Below are 15,103 nucleotides of genomic sequence, written 5' to 3' on the forward strand. Positions count from 1 at the left end.
TTGACAGAATCATGTCTGTTTTTAGTGCAGTGCTGCCTGAGGGCTTGAATATCACAGGCATCCAGTATATTTTATTATAGTCTCGCATACAGAGAAATCTCTAGATTTTAAGATTCTTTTGATAATATTATGAACTGTAGATGATGGAATATTCAGTTTATATTCATAATATTCATAATTAGTCTTTGCAACTTTATGATGAGGAACATTATTTTGAAATTACTCCACAGTTAGCTATCTTTACATCTGAGAGACTCTGCCTCTCTAAGGTGCTGTCTTTATGTCCAGTAATGTCATTGACTTGTTGACACTTAACCTAATTAGTTGCAACATGTTCCTCCAGCTGTTTCTTTTTATTACCACTTACTTTTCCAGCCTTTTGTTGCCCATTGTCCCATCTTTTCTGAGATGTGTTGCTGCCATCGAATTAAAGAGGATCTAATATTTTTCATTAGACAGGAAAGCATCACTTCCAACATTTGATATGTTTGAAGAACATTTAGCTTTATTAGACTTGCAAAACATTGCATTCAGTTTTTATATACATATTATACAGTAGTCCACCTTTACCAGAAAAGATGGGGGCCAGATATATGGAGGAATAAAACAGCAAAAGGGGAATTGGAAGGTTAAAAAAGTGTTATGAAAGGCACACTTGGGAATGAGAAGTCAGGCTGTGAAAGGAAGAGGAATTAAGGACATCTGTATCTGAGGAAGCTACATTAACAGAAGGAGGGGGAGGACAGAGCAAGTCGATGAAAGGAAGAGAGGAGGAGGATGCAAGAGATGTTTAACCATTCAGGAGATGAAGGGATACTTAACTGTCCTGACACCACCCGTGTCTTGTAGTATCTACTCAATAATTCCATGCTCACTGTCGAATGTTATTTGCTGGGCGTTAATCTTTTCTTGAAGCCAAGCTGCTCATCATTTGATTGTGTCTTTAAGTTTACGTTAGATTTACAGGATTTGTTTTTGTCTTTGGAACATAAACATGGAAAGAAACATAATTGATTGCCATATTTCTTGCTTTTAAACATGGTTTTTCTCATTGTTATGTATTCATAGCAATGCAGACTTTTTACATTTTGAATTGTAATGTGGGCCTGATGACCCCATTAAAACACTCATTGAGAGCAGTCTATGCCCACATGCCTCTTTTCAGTTTAAATTGTGCTATCCTGTGTTGTTTTTCTTATCCGACCTTAACTTCTCCCTTATGCCAAAGGCTTAACGAACCTCATCACACTGTTGCTCTAAAAGCACACGAGTAACCACTCCAGGAAAAATGGAATGAAAGCGTTTTTATGTTGCTCCCTGTCTCTGTGGATACATTTTATCACCATCAAACTCTTGAATGTTACATTGTGGTGAATGAGACTATTAACAAGACCATGAGTTCTCCTCAGTCCATTCTTTAATGCATAGTAAGGTTATTTGCCTTCATTCATTGTTTTTCAACAGTCTTAAAATAAAATGCATTCATGTAATAATAAGTGCATGTGTACTTTTTGCCCAAAGAGATTGTAAATTTATGATGTTTCAGTAAGTAGCCCCATGGTTATATTGGCTTCAACTTTGACAAATCACCCAAATGGAACCAAACATAGCTTGAAGGCTATAAAACAATGCTGTGCAGTCATGGATGAAAGAATGGATAAAATTCCCCCAAAAACCCTCTTAACACATTCTTTGTCACAAAGAGTAAATAACACTCAGGAGCACTCAAGTTCAGGGAGTTCAAAGCACATCGTGATGTAGATTTAACTAACCTTCTGGAAATGAAAAAAAGCCTAAAAAACTGTCTATTCATCAGTGTCCGAAGGTCCTTCTTTAATAAATTTTGTCATGTTACTCTGCTTTATTGTTAATAAGGTTGTAAATTCCTTTTTTAGAGCATAATAGTAATTTTCCCCTCTAACAGGGGCAGAACTAGAGGCTGGAGCGTTCTCAAGCAGCTTTGGCTCTTCTGAAAACGACCATTTAAAATTCATGATACAAGTAAAAGGTGACTAATGGAACTTTTTCCTAAGAAGTATGTTTGGTTTCTTTTTTTTTAATTGGTATGAGGCCATAGTACTCATCCTTTACTCTTGGACCATTATCTCATAACAGTGTTATTACACAGGCATTAATATAAAGTGTGGCCAATCAACTAAACTCAAATCATTGTAAGGAGAAGCTGCAAATTATTACTTCTAAAAATGAGAACTAACAAATGTTGATATTATTACATGGAAAATATACTGATATATACAGTTTATTCTACTCCAAAGACTTAGACAATATTCCATAAGCTTTCCACTGACGGCGTTTTAAAATCTTAAAGGTAATTAATAACTTAAGCTGTCATATAAACATAGTGGGACACAACCAATGATTTCTTCTGAAATTACAAGTACAAGTAGGCTACTCTAATTTTTCACTGAGGTTCATGGAGACCTACTTACACAGTGCTTATGATACTATTCTATCTCGTTTTTTACCATAAATTGTAGCTTATTGAGCCAAACAATCCTGTGTTTAAGTGAATATACACTAAACCCAGTTTGTCTAATAATAAATGTCCATTTTACATGCAAAAAAGAAAAGCTGATGCCATCAAAGTGTTTCAGCACTGAGGGGATCACAGTTTGCATCAACCGATAGTTCTGCGTGTACATTCAGGTGCGCTGTTTAAGAAGGGTTCTCTGTCTTTGTAGCACCGAGATAATTCAAATATAACATAGACGTAGCCGTATACAATTCCATACAGGGTGTATTCACACATAACAATGAGCATCAGCAACAAGGTGGTGATGCAGACAGATGACAAGATGCTGAAAACATGTTGAAGGATTAACATTCGGATTTCTTTATAAATAAATGGGATTTCATTGAAAACTAATTGAGACATTTCCCTCTCATCCTGTTGCACTTTGGTGTTGAGCAGAGTAGGGAGGGGGAACTCCGTCTCTTTTCAGCGATTAACATCATTTGGCTCAGCTCAGCTTAAGCTTTTGTAATTTAGATGAATTTAAAAACATTTTGACACATGACTGATATCTGTGCACACTTGTATTACTGAAATTATTCAGTGTAATCAAACTAAACCTTAACAATTTTTAGTATAATAATTTTACTTTAAGTTGAGTATAAAAACCTAAATAAAAAAGCATAAAACATCATTACACATGACCCATACACAGACCAGATTCACGAGTTGCTTCAGCCATAAAGTAGTTCAGTACGTAGCCTCCATTAAGCACAAGCCGTAAAGCAGTCGCACCCTTTGCCCCTGCCGTCACACCGCTTGTGTCTTTGACAAAGGAAGAAGAGGTGAGAAGTTGCTCTTATTGAGTTTAATGAGGATTATACAATCAAGTTTGTAAATTTTCAAAAGTAAAATGAGAAAATACTTCAAATTAAGCTGTGTGGAAGTCGAGGTGTAGCCTCTATTCATGCATTATTGGAAAAGCAGCACTGCAGTACATAACAGCATGTAGCCTTCATCTCGACTGCTTCAACCATCTTGCTCCATATTCCCAACAGTAAAGGGCTGCAAAGAGTGGGTGGACACTCCAAAAGGCTTCCAACACAGTTCAAAGTACCTTTTATTGAATAGAAAAGTTCCTAGTTCTGCTGCGACGGGGTGTCTGTCCTCCTTCCACCTGAGACTACCACTGAGGAACTCGATTCATTTGAGCAAAATAGATCAAAAGTTTTTCTGTTGAAACGAAGCACAGGGGATGAGTCATAAATTTAAAAAAAAAAAGATTAAAAAGGTTTTGCCAAGAGTAGCGATTGCTTTCAAAAGTTTTCTAGCCCCAATAAATTTGCATACTAGATACTGCAGTCTTTTTGTTGTTAGGTTTGCTGCGTTATGTATGACTTAAACGTTCCTGACCGAGGACCTTTGGGACTAAGAGACTCTTAACTACTAAACTTAATGGAAGACATAAACTTATATGCCTCATAAGAAAGCTGGTACATTCATCTTCAGCTTTAATACTGCCTTGAAAGGTTGGCTGATTCTTCGGTGGGACACAGAAGTCTTTCATTATTCACTGGGTCATGATCTGAAATAGGTTGCGAGTCTGTTTTTGGTTGATCCCCATGTGGGAAGGAGGACTTTATCATTTTCCACTGCTAAGATGAAACAAAATTCATCAAATTCTGATCATGCAGGATGAAAAAAAAAAAAAAAAGAGCAAAGGGCTGTGCTTAGTGAGGTTGTTATCTGTCATGTATCCATTATGTCACCCTTAGACACACACACAGACACACATTCAATAACAGATTGTGCATTTTTAGAGACTGCTATTGATCCACTGATGCTTATCTTCTACATCCTCCTCTTGGATCATTCAGGCCTGATAGCATCACGATGGACACGGAATCGCACTAGGTCATCAGAGATAGTACACAGAGCACTGCTATTCTAATGGAGACATGCGATGGAGACTTCTGTAGTCAGAATAGTGAAGATCCCAATCTACAAAGTATATTTTATGCACTTTGATGTTTTAGTCTCAACATTCGATGAATGCCTAAACCAGCTCTTGAAAGTGTAATTGCAGCAAGTTGTTTTGCTCTCTGACCTGCAACTTGATTGTTTAGATTCACTCACTGCTCTCCTAGCTTCATATATGCACATGTCACCAGTCAGCAGGCTGTCCCAGTTGGTGTCTACCTGGTGAACACATTGATGTATTTAGCTTAAAAGGTCATATTTGGACTTAAATTTATCAGATAAGCAGAAACACAATAGTTAAACTTGGCTAGCACCTGCTGATGATGCAAGGTTGGCAACAGCCAGTGTGCCTTGGCTTCTGGGGCCAGTGGATAACAGATAATCCAGGTTACAGATATTCAGGCCAAGACTTCCTGTACTGTTGGCTGGTCATAGTTTGAATGCAACTGAAATTAATAAAGCCATTGTCATCTTGTTTTAAAGGAGCATTTCACACAGGGAGCACTTCTTTTCCTTTACACCTTTGTGTTTACCTGCCAGATCCCACAGAGATTTGACTGGTCAGTACTATTCAGACTATTAATGGAAAGCAGAAGGCTCCCAGTACCATACTCTTGCTATGCCTTGGACTAGAAAGTCTACTTATTCTACATATAGGGATTTAAAAAAAAGTGACAAATATCCTCCAAATAACACCAAGCATGTCCTTTGTCTTATCATTGGGGATGATAATTAATTCCACTTGACTAATTCTCTCTCAACTCAGTTCTCATGAACATATGTTGCCATATTACATTTTTTAGGAAACGGGTCTGCATCACCTCAGCAACAGCTTTATGAAGCAAGCGACAAGCGCTGACTAGAAGGGGTGGTGAGGGATATAAAACATCCCGCATTTACCTGTGAGACCTGAGTTTGACTCCTGTTAGGAGTTCTGATGTACTTTCTTTTACCAGCAGCGTCTTTGTCTCACTCAAAAAAAATCTATAAACCTTCCTCAAATTTAGTACTACTCTCAGTGGCCAAGTATATGAGTCATTAGTATATCCAATCAGCCTTTGTCAAAAAAGGTGAAGGCATATCACACGGACAAGAAAGAGCCATGTTGCACCTACTCATGTAAACCAGACAGCCTAGGAGCTGCATACAGTCCACAAATTGAACAATTTTATTCTGCACCAACAAGACCCACAAGAGCATGCAGTATGGCTGCAGTGCTGATAGATATTGATTTACATCTGGCCTCCATTCAACCTCCTTTCTTAGGTTTTTTTTTTATGAAAGACTTTACAGCATTCAGTGCACAGGCGGTCTGCAGAGACGTGTCCTATCAATGTACACTGAGAGCACAACAGAAATGGCATGATACTGATTTATGCACTGATAAACTTTCCTTTCATTTTGACCTGTTTTTATTTGCTATGGGTCATAAAAGTCGGGCATACGGAGATGAATAAAGTCTTATTAATGAAGCGAGACACAGATCTGTGTATATTCAGCTGTAGGAATTGTCTGTGCTGACTGAATGGAGAGATCTACTGGGATTACCGTATGATCCATTGTACATCTGGCATGTGAGTGTGTTACTTTCTGTTAGATTTATTCTCTGAGGGTATAACTATATTAGTGTCTAAAACTGAGATGTTGCTGATCAGATGACTGTTCCTCTGCCTCTCTCCTGGGACATGTGGTCATTGTATCAGGTCCATTTCTTTCTCTCTGTGTGTGTGTTTGTGTGAGTTTGTGGAAGAGAACCGGTCGATGGGGTCTCGCCCCCTTCTTTCTGAAATGGTTCATTGGACTGTGACGCTAATCCTCTGGGACCCTTCACACTGTGGTGACCCCCCCAGGCACTCACACACAGAGACAGACACGCGCAGACTACCTCATCCATCATACTCGAAGGTTTTCTGCACCTCAGTGAGGTGGCCTCATTGGTGATGGCCAACGACCAATCGGAAATTTTGCCTCATCTCTTCCAACGCTGTAGATCTAAAGTCTCCATCCTGATGAAAAGGAATTGGAAAGTAGAGATGTAGAAAGTAAAGAAAATACATGAAAACTTTAGATGTGTCAGAGCCGAATATAGATAAAAAGTTTATCTATCTAAGCCTTTCATCCCACATGAGAGTAAACTTTTTTTCAATCGTGCTCCTTGAGCGGTTTTACAAAGTATAATGCACATCTCTTATTATTTTTCCTCTCTGTCTCTTCGAACTTTGTTTGGATGGCCTGCTCAGTGTTACAAGTATTTTGCCCCCAAAACATTTCCAGAGAGTCAGTGAAGAGTGAAGAATGAGGATAACAGAGCAGGGGGGTAAGGGAAAGGAGAAGCAAGTTAGGTCAGGGAGGCTGTGGAGGAGAAAAGTCAATATGAAAATGCAGCAGGGTGTCCTAGATAGCTGGAGTTCATGACTCCAGGCATCCTCATGGATGAATAAACTGCAGGGCAGGTAGAGACCGGACAGGGGGAGGGAGGATCAAATGTTAGGAAGATTTATAGAGGGCAGAAGAGGAGTTTGAGATACGAAAGCTAATCTGTGGCTGATCCCTTTGGAAAATAAACTAGTGCATCTAAAGCCTTCGGCGTTGTTATGTAACCATTGACGGTATCCTGAGCTAACTAGTCAAGACAAATGACTAAAACACATACGTGGAGTCCATGTCCTCAATTCCACTAAAATTCAACTGTTCTATGAAGTAAGGTATTTTAAATGTAGCTTTTTTTTTTAACATCTGTGAAAGTTCTAAATCACCCAACTGCTCTGAATCTAATTTTTAAGCGTTCATATTTATTAAGTAGTTTTTCTTGTTTCTCTCTAATTCAAGAACACATTGCACCACCATTCAACTCAACCTCAGTACATGCACGAGTAACTAACTGTATCACTGATAATGCAGCTTTGGCTTTTAGTTTACTGTTTTAGGATCAGGAATAAGTCCTTTTTCTTTAGTTCATTCTGAAGTTAAGCCTGAAGCAGGATTATGCCCCAACAACAGGCTGACACACAGCCTATAGCTTTTATATCCAAAACCTTTGATTTGGATTGCCATCGTTCAAAGCGCTGTTTCAAAAGTCCAACACCAACTTGGGCCATGGGGGCCGAAATTGCAAACAGATGCAGACACACACTGCATAAGCATAAATTGTCACACTGATTGCGGTCGTATAATGTAGGCTCCTGCACTGATCTCATGCTGAAGCATTTACTCCACTTTGGACTAGACTACAACAGTTTATCAGCTTTCTATGAAGTTGTCAGATTGTGACAGTTGGGTGATCCCTGCAGCCTTTCCAGTTGTATTTAAAATTTGTCTGTTGCCCAATACTTAATTCTAGGCCTTTCTCACAAGGACTTGCAGGTCATTTTGCAGCAGCCCACTATTGTTTGATCTCGTTTGGTATGTTCAAAACTGATTTTGCCAAAGAAGCTGTTACATGAATATTATTGCACATCACCTACAGCTCTACAGCTCATTGGAAAAAAATAAAGAGTCAAAGATCTGGCTGATTGGTGGATCTCCCACCTTTTTTTTTTTTCTACTGACTAGTCTAAAATCTTATGTGGTGTTGTTGTGCCTGAACCTAAACAAACCTAACTGACACTTCTCTAACCTAACCAGGATATAATTTTGATTACATTCCCAGTTTCATAGTTCAGTAGCCTCAGTTGAATTAAAAACTTGTGTGAAATCGAACATTTTCCAAAAAACGTAACTTAGTTGAGTGCAGTGTGTAGGCCTAGAGTCACTGGAAGAAACCAATAGAGACTTAATAGAGATTTCACATTGTTAGTAAGGAAGAGGATCTCAGACTAATTTCTTTCTGAAGGCTTACCCTCCCTCCTTTGATCATAGCATCTGTGTGTTTAGCCCCAAGGCTACTGTAAAACACTCCACAGGCCTCAGCACTAGTTTACTGCACAAAAGCCAGAGCGCAAGATTTAGCCTTGGATCAGTGTGAGTGTGTGTCTTTGAGAGTTAGAGGGGATGAATGTGTACGTGTTCAGTTTGTGTGTGTATATATTATGTGTATTTTGGGCATATCAAACTGGATGTATTACTTAGCATATCACCATGGGTCTGTATTGCATATCTGGGAATAGGTTTGGATAGATAAGAGCTGTGAGTAGGACTCCCATGCCTCATCAGTTTGGGGACTTGACCCCCTCAACTCTCATCCTCTGCCTAATAAGACTGTGATGCTCTGAAGACCTTGCTTCCTTATATGGTCCGTCCCCCCCTTTCCTCTCACTTCGACTCTCTCACTAGTTCTCATCCGGTAGTTTATCGGTGCTCATCGAAGACAAAGATCTTAAGAAGGCATTTTTGTTAATGATTTGGAGTTGGTGGACATGACGGGCAAGAATCCAGATATCCGTCTAAAGAATGTCATTTCTGCAAGGAAAAAAAAGAGGGTATGTGTGCAGTTAACTGTCATAAACAAGGTCACAATGAGAGAGAAACGGGGAGGAGGGATGCTCCAGAGAATATAAAAAAGATCAAGTGTGAGCAGCAGGAAGAGAGAAAAGAAGAGGGAAAGGGAGGGATAAGAGGAATCCCCCAGGTAAAGGGGATTGTTGTGTTTCATTGTGTCGAACTGCTCCACTATCTGATGCAGACTCAGCTCTGACACCTGTCACTGCTCCTAATGAAACAGCTCCCACAATCCTTTGCTTTTAATCTTTTGTTCCCTCCTTGCCGCCTTTTGTGCATCTCTCCTCTTGTATTTTTCTTTAAAGGTTTATGCATTTGTGTGTCTTTGTACTACCTGTGTAAGTCCTGTGTGGGGGAGGCCTTTGTACGTGTGTTTAGGCATATGCGTATGTGCGTATTATCATGTTCCTCAAAGGAATGCGGCAGTGTGCTTTCCATTACAACTCTGATGCATCTCTAATAAGGAACAGCCCTTAGAAGAATTTGTGCGTGTGTGTTTGTGTATGCTGTTGAAGCAAAAGGGAACTAAATGAGCAGAGGGGAGGCACAGATGTGAAGTGGTCTCAGCATGTGTGTACAGTATGTGTGTGTGTGTGTGTGTGTGTGTGTGTGTGTGTGTGTGTGTGTGTGTGTGTGTGTGTGTGGATGGATTGCAGCCAGGCAGGATGTCCGTGCACAATTGGAGCAGATGCTTGATTGTGCTAAAATATTTACGACTGCAACCTCAAGCTCTTGAGAAGTAGTCGAGGGTAGCCTTTAATTGTGTTAACGTGTCTTCTCACCGCCCTCTTGCGTCTCGGGTGCAACAAGCAAAGGAGCGAAAGCTGTTAAATGAGGAGTTCTTGGTTCTATGGCGTCATTTTATAGCGATAACCAAATGCTGCATGTGGAGATGTGGCGCTTTTATATCGCAGCACTTGATCGGCATAGGATGCTCCTGAATTCCATTCCTCCAGGCTGCTCTGGATTGTCCCGCCTTTGTATTTAGCTTTCTTTGGCGTCTTCAGTCATGTTTTTCCATTTTAGAAGAGGGTAGGAGCAGGTCATTAGCAGTCTGTTGGCATCTTATGTGCACCTTAAATTTTAACTGTCTGCCTCACTAACTTGACAGTCTGCTTCATTGAGCTCCCTCGCATCGATTTGATCTCTTATCAATTCTTTCTTTCCTCTCTGCAGTGAAGGGAAAAAAAAACTCATATTCTTTTAAGGGCCCTATATTTATTGAGATAGTACTGAGTAGATTATAAGTTACGTTAATAATAAAATAGCTTATCACTAAATCATTAGTCTGAATTAGCTGATCTTGTTCTGCTGCCCACAAGTGGCCTCATTATCAGCTGAATTTATACTGTATAACAGACTATTTGTTGCAGGGGGGAGAGCAGGTTGAATGTAATTGGTAGAACTAAAAAAAAAAAAAAAGAATTACCCAATATCTGGATCTAAAGACGAATTGATAATTACCTATCGCTTGATTCTTATGTGCAACATCTTTCCCATCACACATACGAATTCAGCTGAATGTTGGTTGGTGCATGGACTTTAGTTTAGTTTATTCCAAGCAAAAATGATATACAGAACAAGCGGCTAAGTACATTACAATTTTTGTGCAAATTCAAATAAGCTTGGAAAGGAGTGGGACGAAGACAAGCTTATAGATTCCCACCCCTTGACATCAATGCAGTTTCTAAAAAAAAACATGGCTATTTTATCTGCACTTTTGTCTGTTTACATGCTTCATGTTCCAATGTTAAATTGTCTGTTAAGACTTGCTTCTACGTAATAATATATGTTTTCGAAATATTCCCTTCTTTGGCCCATATGCCCTCATGTGCAGTCACCCCCAGCAATCAGGAGGATGTCTAATTGCCATTATGACCAGTGTCTCCTTCTCTTAGTAATCGTTATGCAAACCATTACCTGTGTTCAATTATGTGTAACTGTTGGTCTTAAAGTGATGGTACGGCTGAACTTAAGCTCTTCCTCCCTGAATAATAACACGCTGCTTACACTAATTTCCACTAATTCATCATTGTGGATATAGATGTTTGCTGTCATAGCAGAAATATTACCCTTTACTTGGTGGTGCTTAATGTGGCATGTGATTCAATTTAGAAACTTGTGCGGTTTATGTATGTCCTGTTTGATTACTTACTTTATCTCCAGATTAATACAAAGCACATGTCGGAGGGTAGAACTGGTTCAGTGATAATTATATGCTTTTATTATAGAACTTCTGAATTGTTTACTATTCAAAGATTGTTTAACCGGTCACAACATTTCAGTGAGACTTGATCTTAATTAGAATTTTCACAAACAGTATTTTTCAGTAGCTTAGACACTTAAATCACTCCTTTATTGTGAGCAATATGACACTTAAATGAAGTATTTTCATCAAACTCAGCTGTGAATCTTTGTGTAAAGTCAGGATAGTAATAATATGTGCCCTGGAGGGTATAAAGCTGCTGCAGTCCTCACACATGAGCATGATGTAACTGCATGTCATGTATTGAAGCAGATGTAAACAGTTTGAAATACAAAATTCATCCTAGAGCACTTGTGGAACACGTATTCCTGCTGACAGCTGCATATTGTCTTTTGATTTACTTTAAGCTGAGAACCCTCTTAAGCATGTCAGTTCAGTAAATTTACAGTATAAAGCTACCGTTTGGCCAATTTGAATGAGGAGCAGCAGGGAGATGCTGAACCCCCTCACTCATCTCCCTCTTTAATCCATTAGACTGTTTTACAGTACAGAATGGTGCTGGAGACTGTTCTGTCTCCTAGGAACTGTCCACATTCCTTAGCGACGTTGCCTCAGGCTTTTAATTTTGCACTTGCAAAAGAGAATCAGAATATTCTTTGAGTTCTTTTCAACAAAAAACATACCTAATATCCATAAAAGCCTCATTAATATAAGGAGCAGGAGGTTGATTCCAAAATGGCTTGGACTCTTTCTAACAATCCATTGCTTCATTTAATATTCCGTGTTTTAATAAAAAGCAGAGTTGATCCTCATGAGCGCCGATCATTTGTAAATGAGAGTTTTAGGCTGGCTGATGTCATGAGTAGAACAAAGGAAGCTGGATTGCGTGTGGAATGCCATGCTGTGTGGTTCAATGCTGTAAGAAAGAAAAGGAAAATGAACTAAAATAAGCTTAGGGAGTTATTGTAGAACATAATGAGAGTAACAGTTTTAACGTTAGATCCGTATATTGTCCACCGCAGAAGAGAATGTCCGTTATTTTATTTTTACTACCCTCCAGCCAGATCTGCACCCTACATCTTTACTTACCTCTCACGTCTCACATTGTTTGCTCTTATTTTTCTCATCCCCAGGAGTGTCCTCAGATCCTCCCCTCCACCCAGATCTATATCCCCGCTGGAGTAATGAGGCCGATCACCCTGCTGGCTCAGAACCTGCCCCAGCCTCAGTCGGGACAGAGAAACTACGAGTGCATCTTTCACATCCAGGGCAACACGCACAGTGTTCCCGCTCTGAGGTTCAACAGCACGAGCATACAGTGTCAGAAGACCACGGTAAGAATGAAAAACACACATGTGCTCCAGTCAGCCGCACTGCTGTAACCATTCGGTGAGAGAGAAAGTGGCAGGAAAAAGCTGGCGTGGCAGGGACCTAAAACCGAGGCAAAAGGCCTCAGGGACTGGCTGTTGCAAAGCCACTCTTTTTTTCATTCCCACTACTGATTCCTGCCTCATAACCCTCACTCAAACTGTCACCACTAATAGGGAGCAACCCTTTTAGCAGTGTTAATTTCCTCAACTCCAATCAGATCATGAGGCAGAGGGGAGGCATTTTAACGACTCCGATTTTTGTCTTAACAAGACATACGGTATGATTAACATGCCAGGTGCACTCAGCAGCGTTTGCTCACAGTGATTGGTCCAGTAGCAAGTCGTTACAGTTCAAATGCAGCAGGAACCAATGTGTGGCCTCTGGAGCTTCACCAGCCCCCGTAACTTTAGTCTCTGACACACCTGTCAGTTGCTGCATATCATTTAGCTGATTTCTGCATCAGCACTGGTTGGAAACACATTGCTGATTTGAGACCAATTTGTTTTTGAACTCTGTGGAGTTCCCTACAAAGGAAAGATTGATCCCCAGCATTATGATCCTGGAAGGCTTTCTTCCTCTGATGATGGACAGTGATTTAAAAAAAAATAGTTGCAGTCATGCTACTGAAGGTCATTTCCAGATCCTGATGATGGCTCCCACTGTTCTTTTGTGCTTTGGAAAGGTAAATTGTGCATATTTAGTCTTTTCTGTTTCTGTAATTGCTTCATGTGAGTGATTGTGCTTTTAAATTTGACTTTCAGGCGAGAGTTGGCAGATTTTTTTTTCCCCCGCGACATGACTGCTTTAACGTCTTTTGAATAAAATTGAGCTGTAAGAAGAATAAGTGCCGTACATCAAGTTGAAAACTTTAATGATCTGTTTCTAAAGGACTTTTGCTTTACTCTCCGAAAACTAAAAGTTTCTCTTGGAGACTATAGCTTTCAATCACCCTGTAAATAGCTCACTTGGAATTTTGAACCGTGTTCTGGAAGCATCCCACATCTCCAGAGCCAAACTTTCATCCCAGGAAATAGCCTTGTGCGGATTTTCATCCCCAGTGTTTGATAGACTCGGATACATTCATTACTACAGCTCTACTACTGCTGAGAGTTGCTGATGCTGGAGGACAAAGACCTTTCTCAGCAAGACCAAATGAAATCTCTCTGTCACACACACACACATATGCACCTGCATTCATTTCCTTATTCCTCTGTGCTCTTTTTATTTTTGTAAAATTCCAAATGTTATCTCTGCAGGAGACAAGACAAATAGGAAATTCACAAGTCTCAACACAACTTTGCAGCTGTTGATAGAGATAGACAGAAGTGGCTGAAGTATGTGTGTTTGCATGTGCGCGCTACCATGTGGTGTTGGATGGAGAGAGTAAGCCTCGTGCAAACCCCCCCCCCCCCACCCCCACCAGCCTCTTCGCTCGTCAGGTGGGAATGGGATGAGATCCAATTAAGGGAGCTGTAGATAAAATGATGATGAATTGCAGTGGTGTTGTAGGCTGACTGACACAAACACACACACACACACACACACACACACACACACACGCGTAAACACAGACATGCATGGAAAAGCCTGGCAAATGGACAAGAAGGAAGCAAGAGAGGGGTAAATAGGCGATGTGGGAATTAGGCGCAGACTATGACAATGCAACAAAGAGAGAGGAAAGAATAGAGAACGGGAAGAAAGAATGAGACGAATAGAGAAAGACAGAAGGGAGGAAAGAGAGGCCAAACAGAGGGAATCAAAGAAATGAGGGAGAAACAGATGGAGATGGTATATGAAAGTGATATTTAAAGAAAAAGAAACCATGATCTGTGTAAAACTATTAAGATTAAGTAGAGCGACAGAGAATGGAGCATTTGGGACTTTTGGTTAAAAAGCTTTTCAGTGTTGTTTTTCCAGAGATAACGCATGAACCTTTTTTTGGGGAAAATATCTGCATTTTCAGATTCCACTCCATTATGTTCACCATTCTCTGTGTTACATTTGGTGCAGGCTTGTCATTTTACGGCCAAAGTGTCTAACAGCTGCCTGCTCCGGCTGGAAACGAATGGAGATAAGAAATGGGAGTGAAACAAAACAGCAAGTGCCTCTGCAAGAATGAGAAACAGAACTTGAAACTCACTAAAAAGGAATTCATTATTTGAAATAAGGTTACATAAATATGGAGCTAAAGATTTTTATTCTTTACACATTTGTTAGTCGTGAAGCCCTCATGTATGATTTGACACTGAAATATTTACAAGTGCAGCTTTTATAAGCCTGACAACGTAGAACTGGTGTAATTCTTTTATGACAGGTGTAAATTTTCATCGCTTTCCTGTGACTTCAAAATATGTACGTTTAATAAAAGTAGCATGAACGGAAACATTAATACAGAGGAGGAGAATTGCCAGGCAATCCATCTGTGATTGAGAGCCTGCACACCGGCTACCATTGTATTCAGTATTCTCTGTAGAGAGGTGTATGTATATGTATCACAGCAGGCTGTGACTGGGTTAGCATAGGGTAATAAATCACAGAGAAAATTAGCCGGCAGTAGATGTACACTCATCCATTCAATCTTACTGTCTCTTTGTGCATTATTTAGCCCCTCACCAAACACTGAAACATTGAACTTG

The 15,103-nt window shown here is 39.9% G+C and overlaps 1 protein-coding gene across 2 annotated transcripts in view; it reads left to right on the forward strand.

The window, feature by feature from the left end:
- LOC142390569 (plexin-A1-like) overlaps nucleotides 1-15,103 on the forward strand; it is a 234,820-nt gene that overhangs the window by 129,753 nt on the left and 89,964 nt on the right. For both annotated transcript variants that reach the window (XM_075476108.1, XM_075476109.1), the window contains exon 9: nucleotides 12,230-12,430. In XM_075476108.1, coding sequence (XP_075332223.1) covers nucleotides 12,230-12,430 — 201 coding nt within the window. The remainder of the gene's footprint in view (nucleotides 1-12,229; nucleotides 12,431-15,103) is intronic.

This window comes from Odontesthes bonariensis, chromosome 10 (assembly GCF_027942865.1).
Source record: "Odontesthes bonariensis isolate fOdoBon6 chromosome 10, fOdoBon6.hap1, whole genome shotgun sequence".
NCBI lineage: Eukaryota > Metazoa > Chordata > Actinopteri > Atheriniformes > Atherinopsidae > Odontesthes > Odontesthes bonariensis.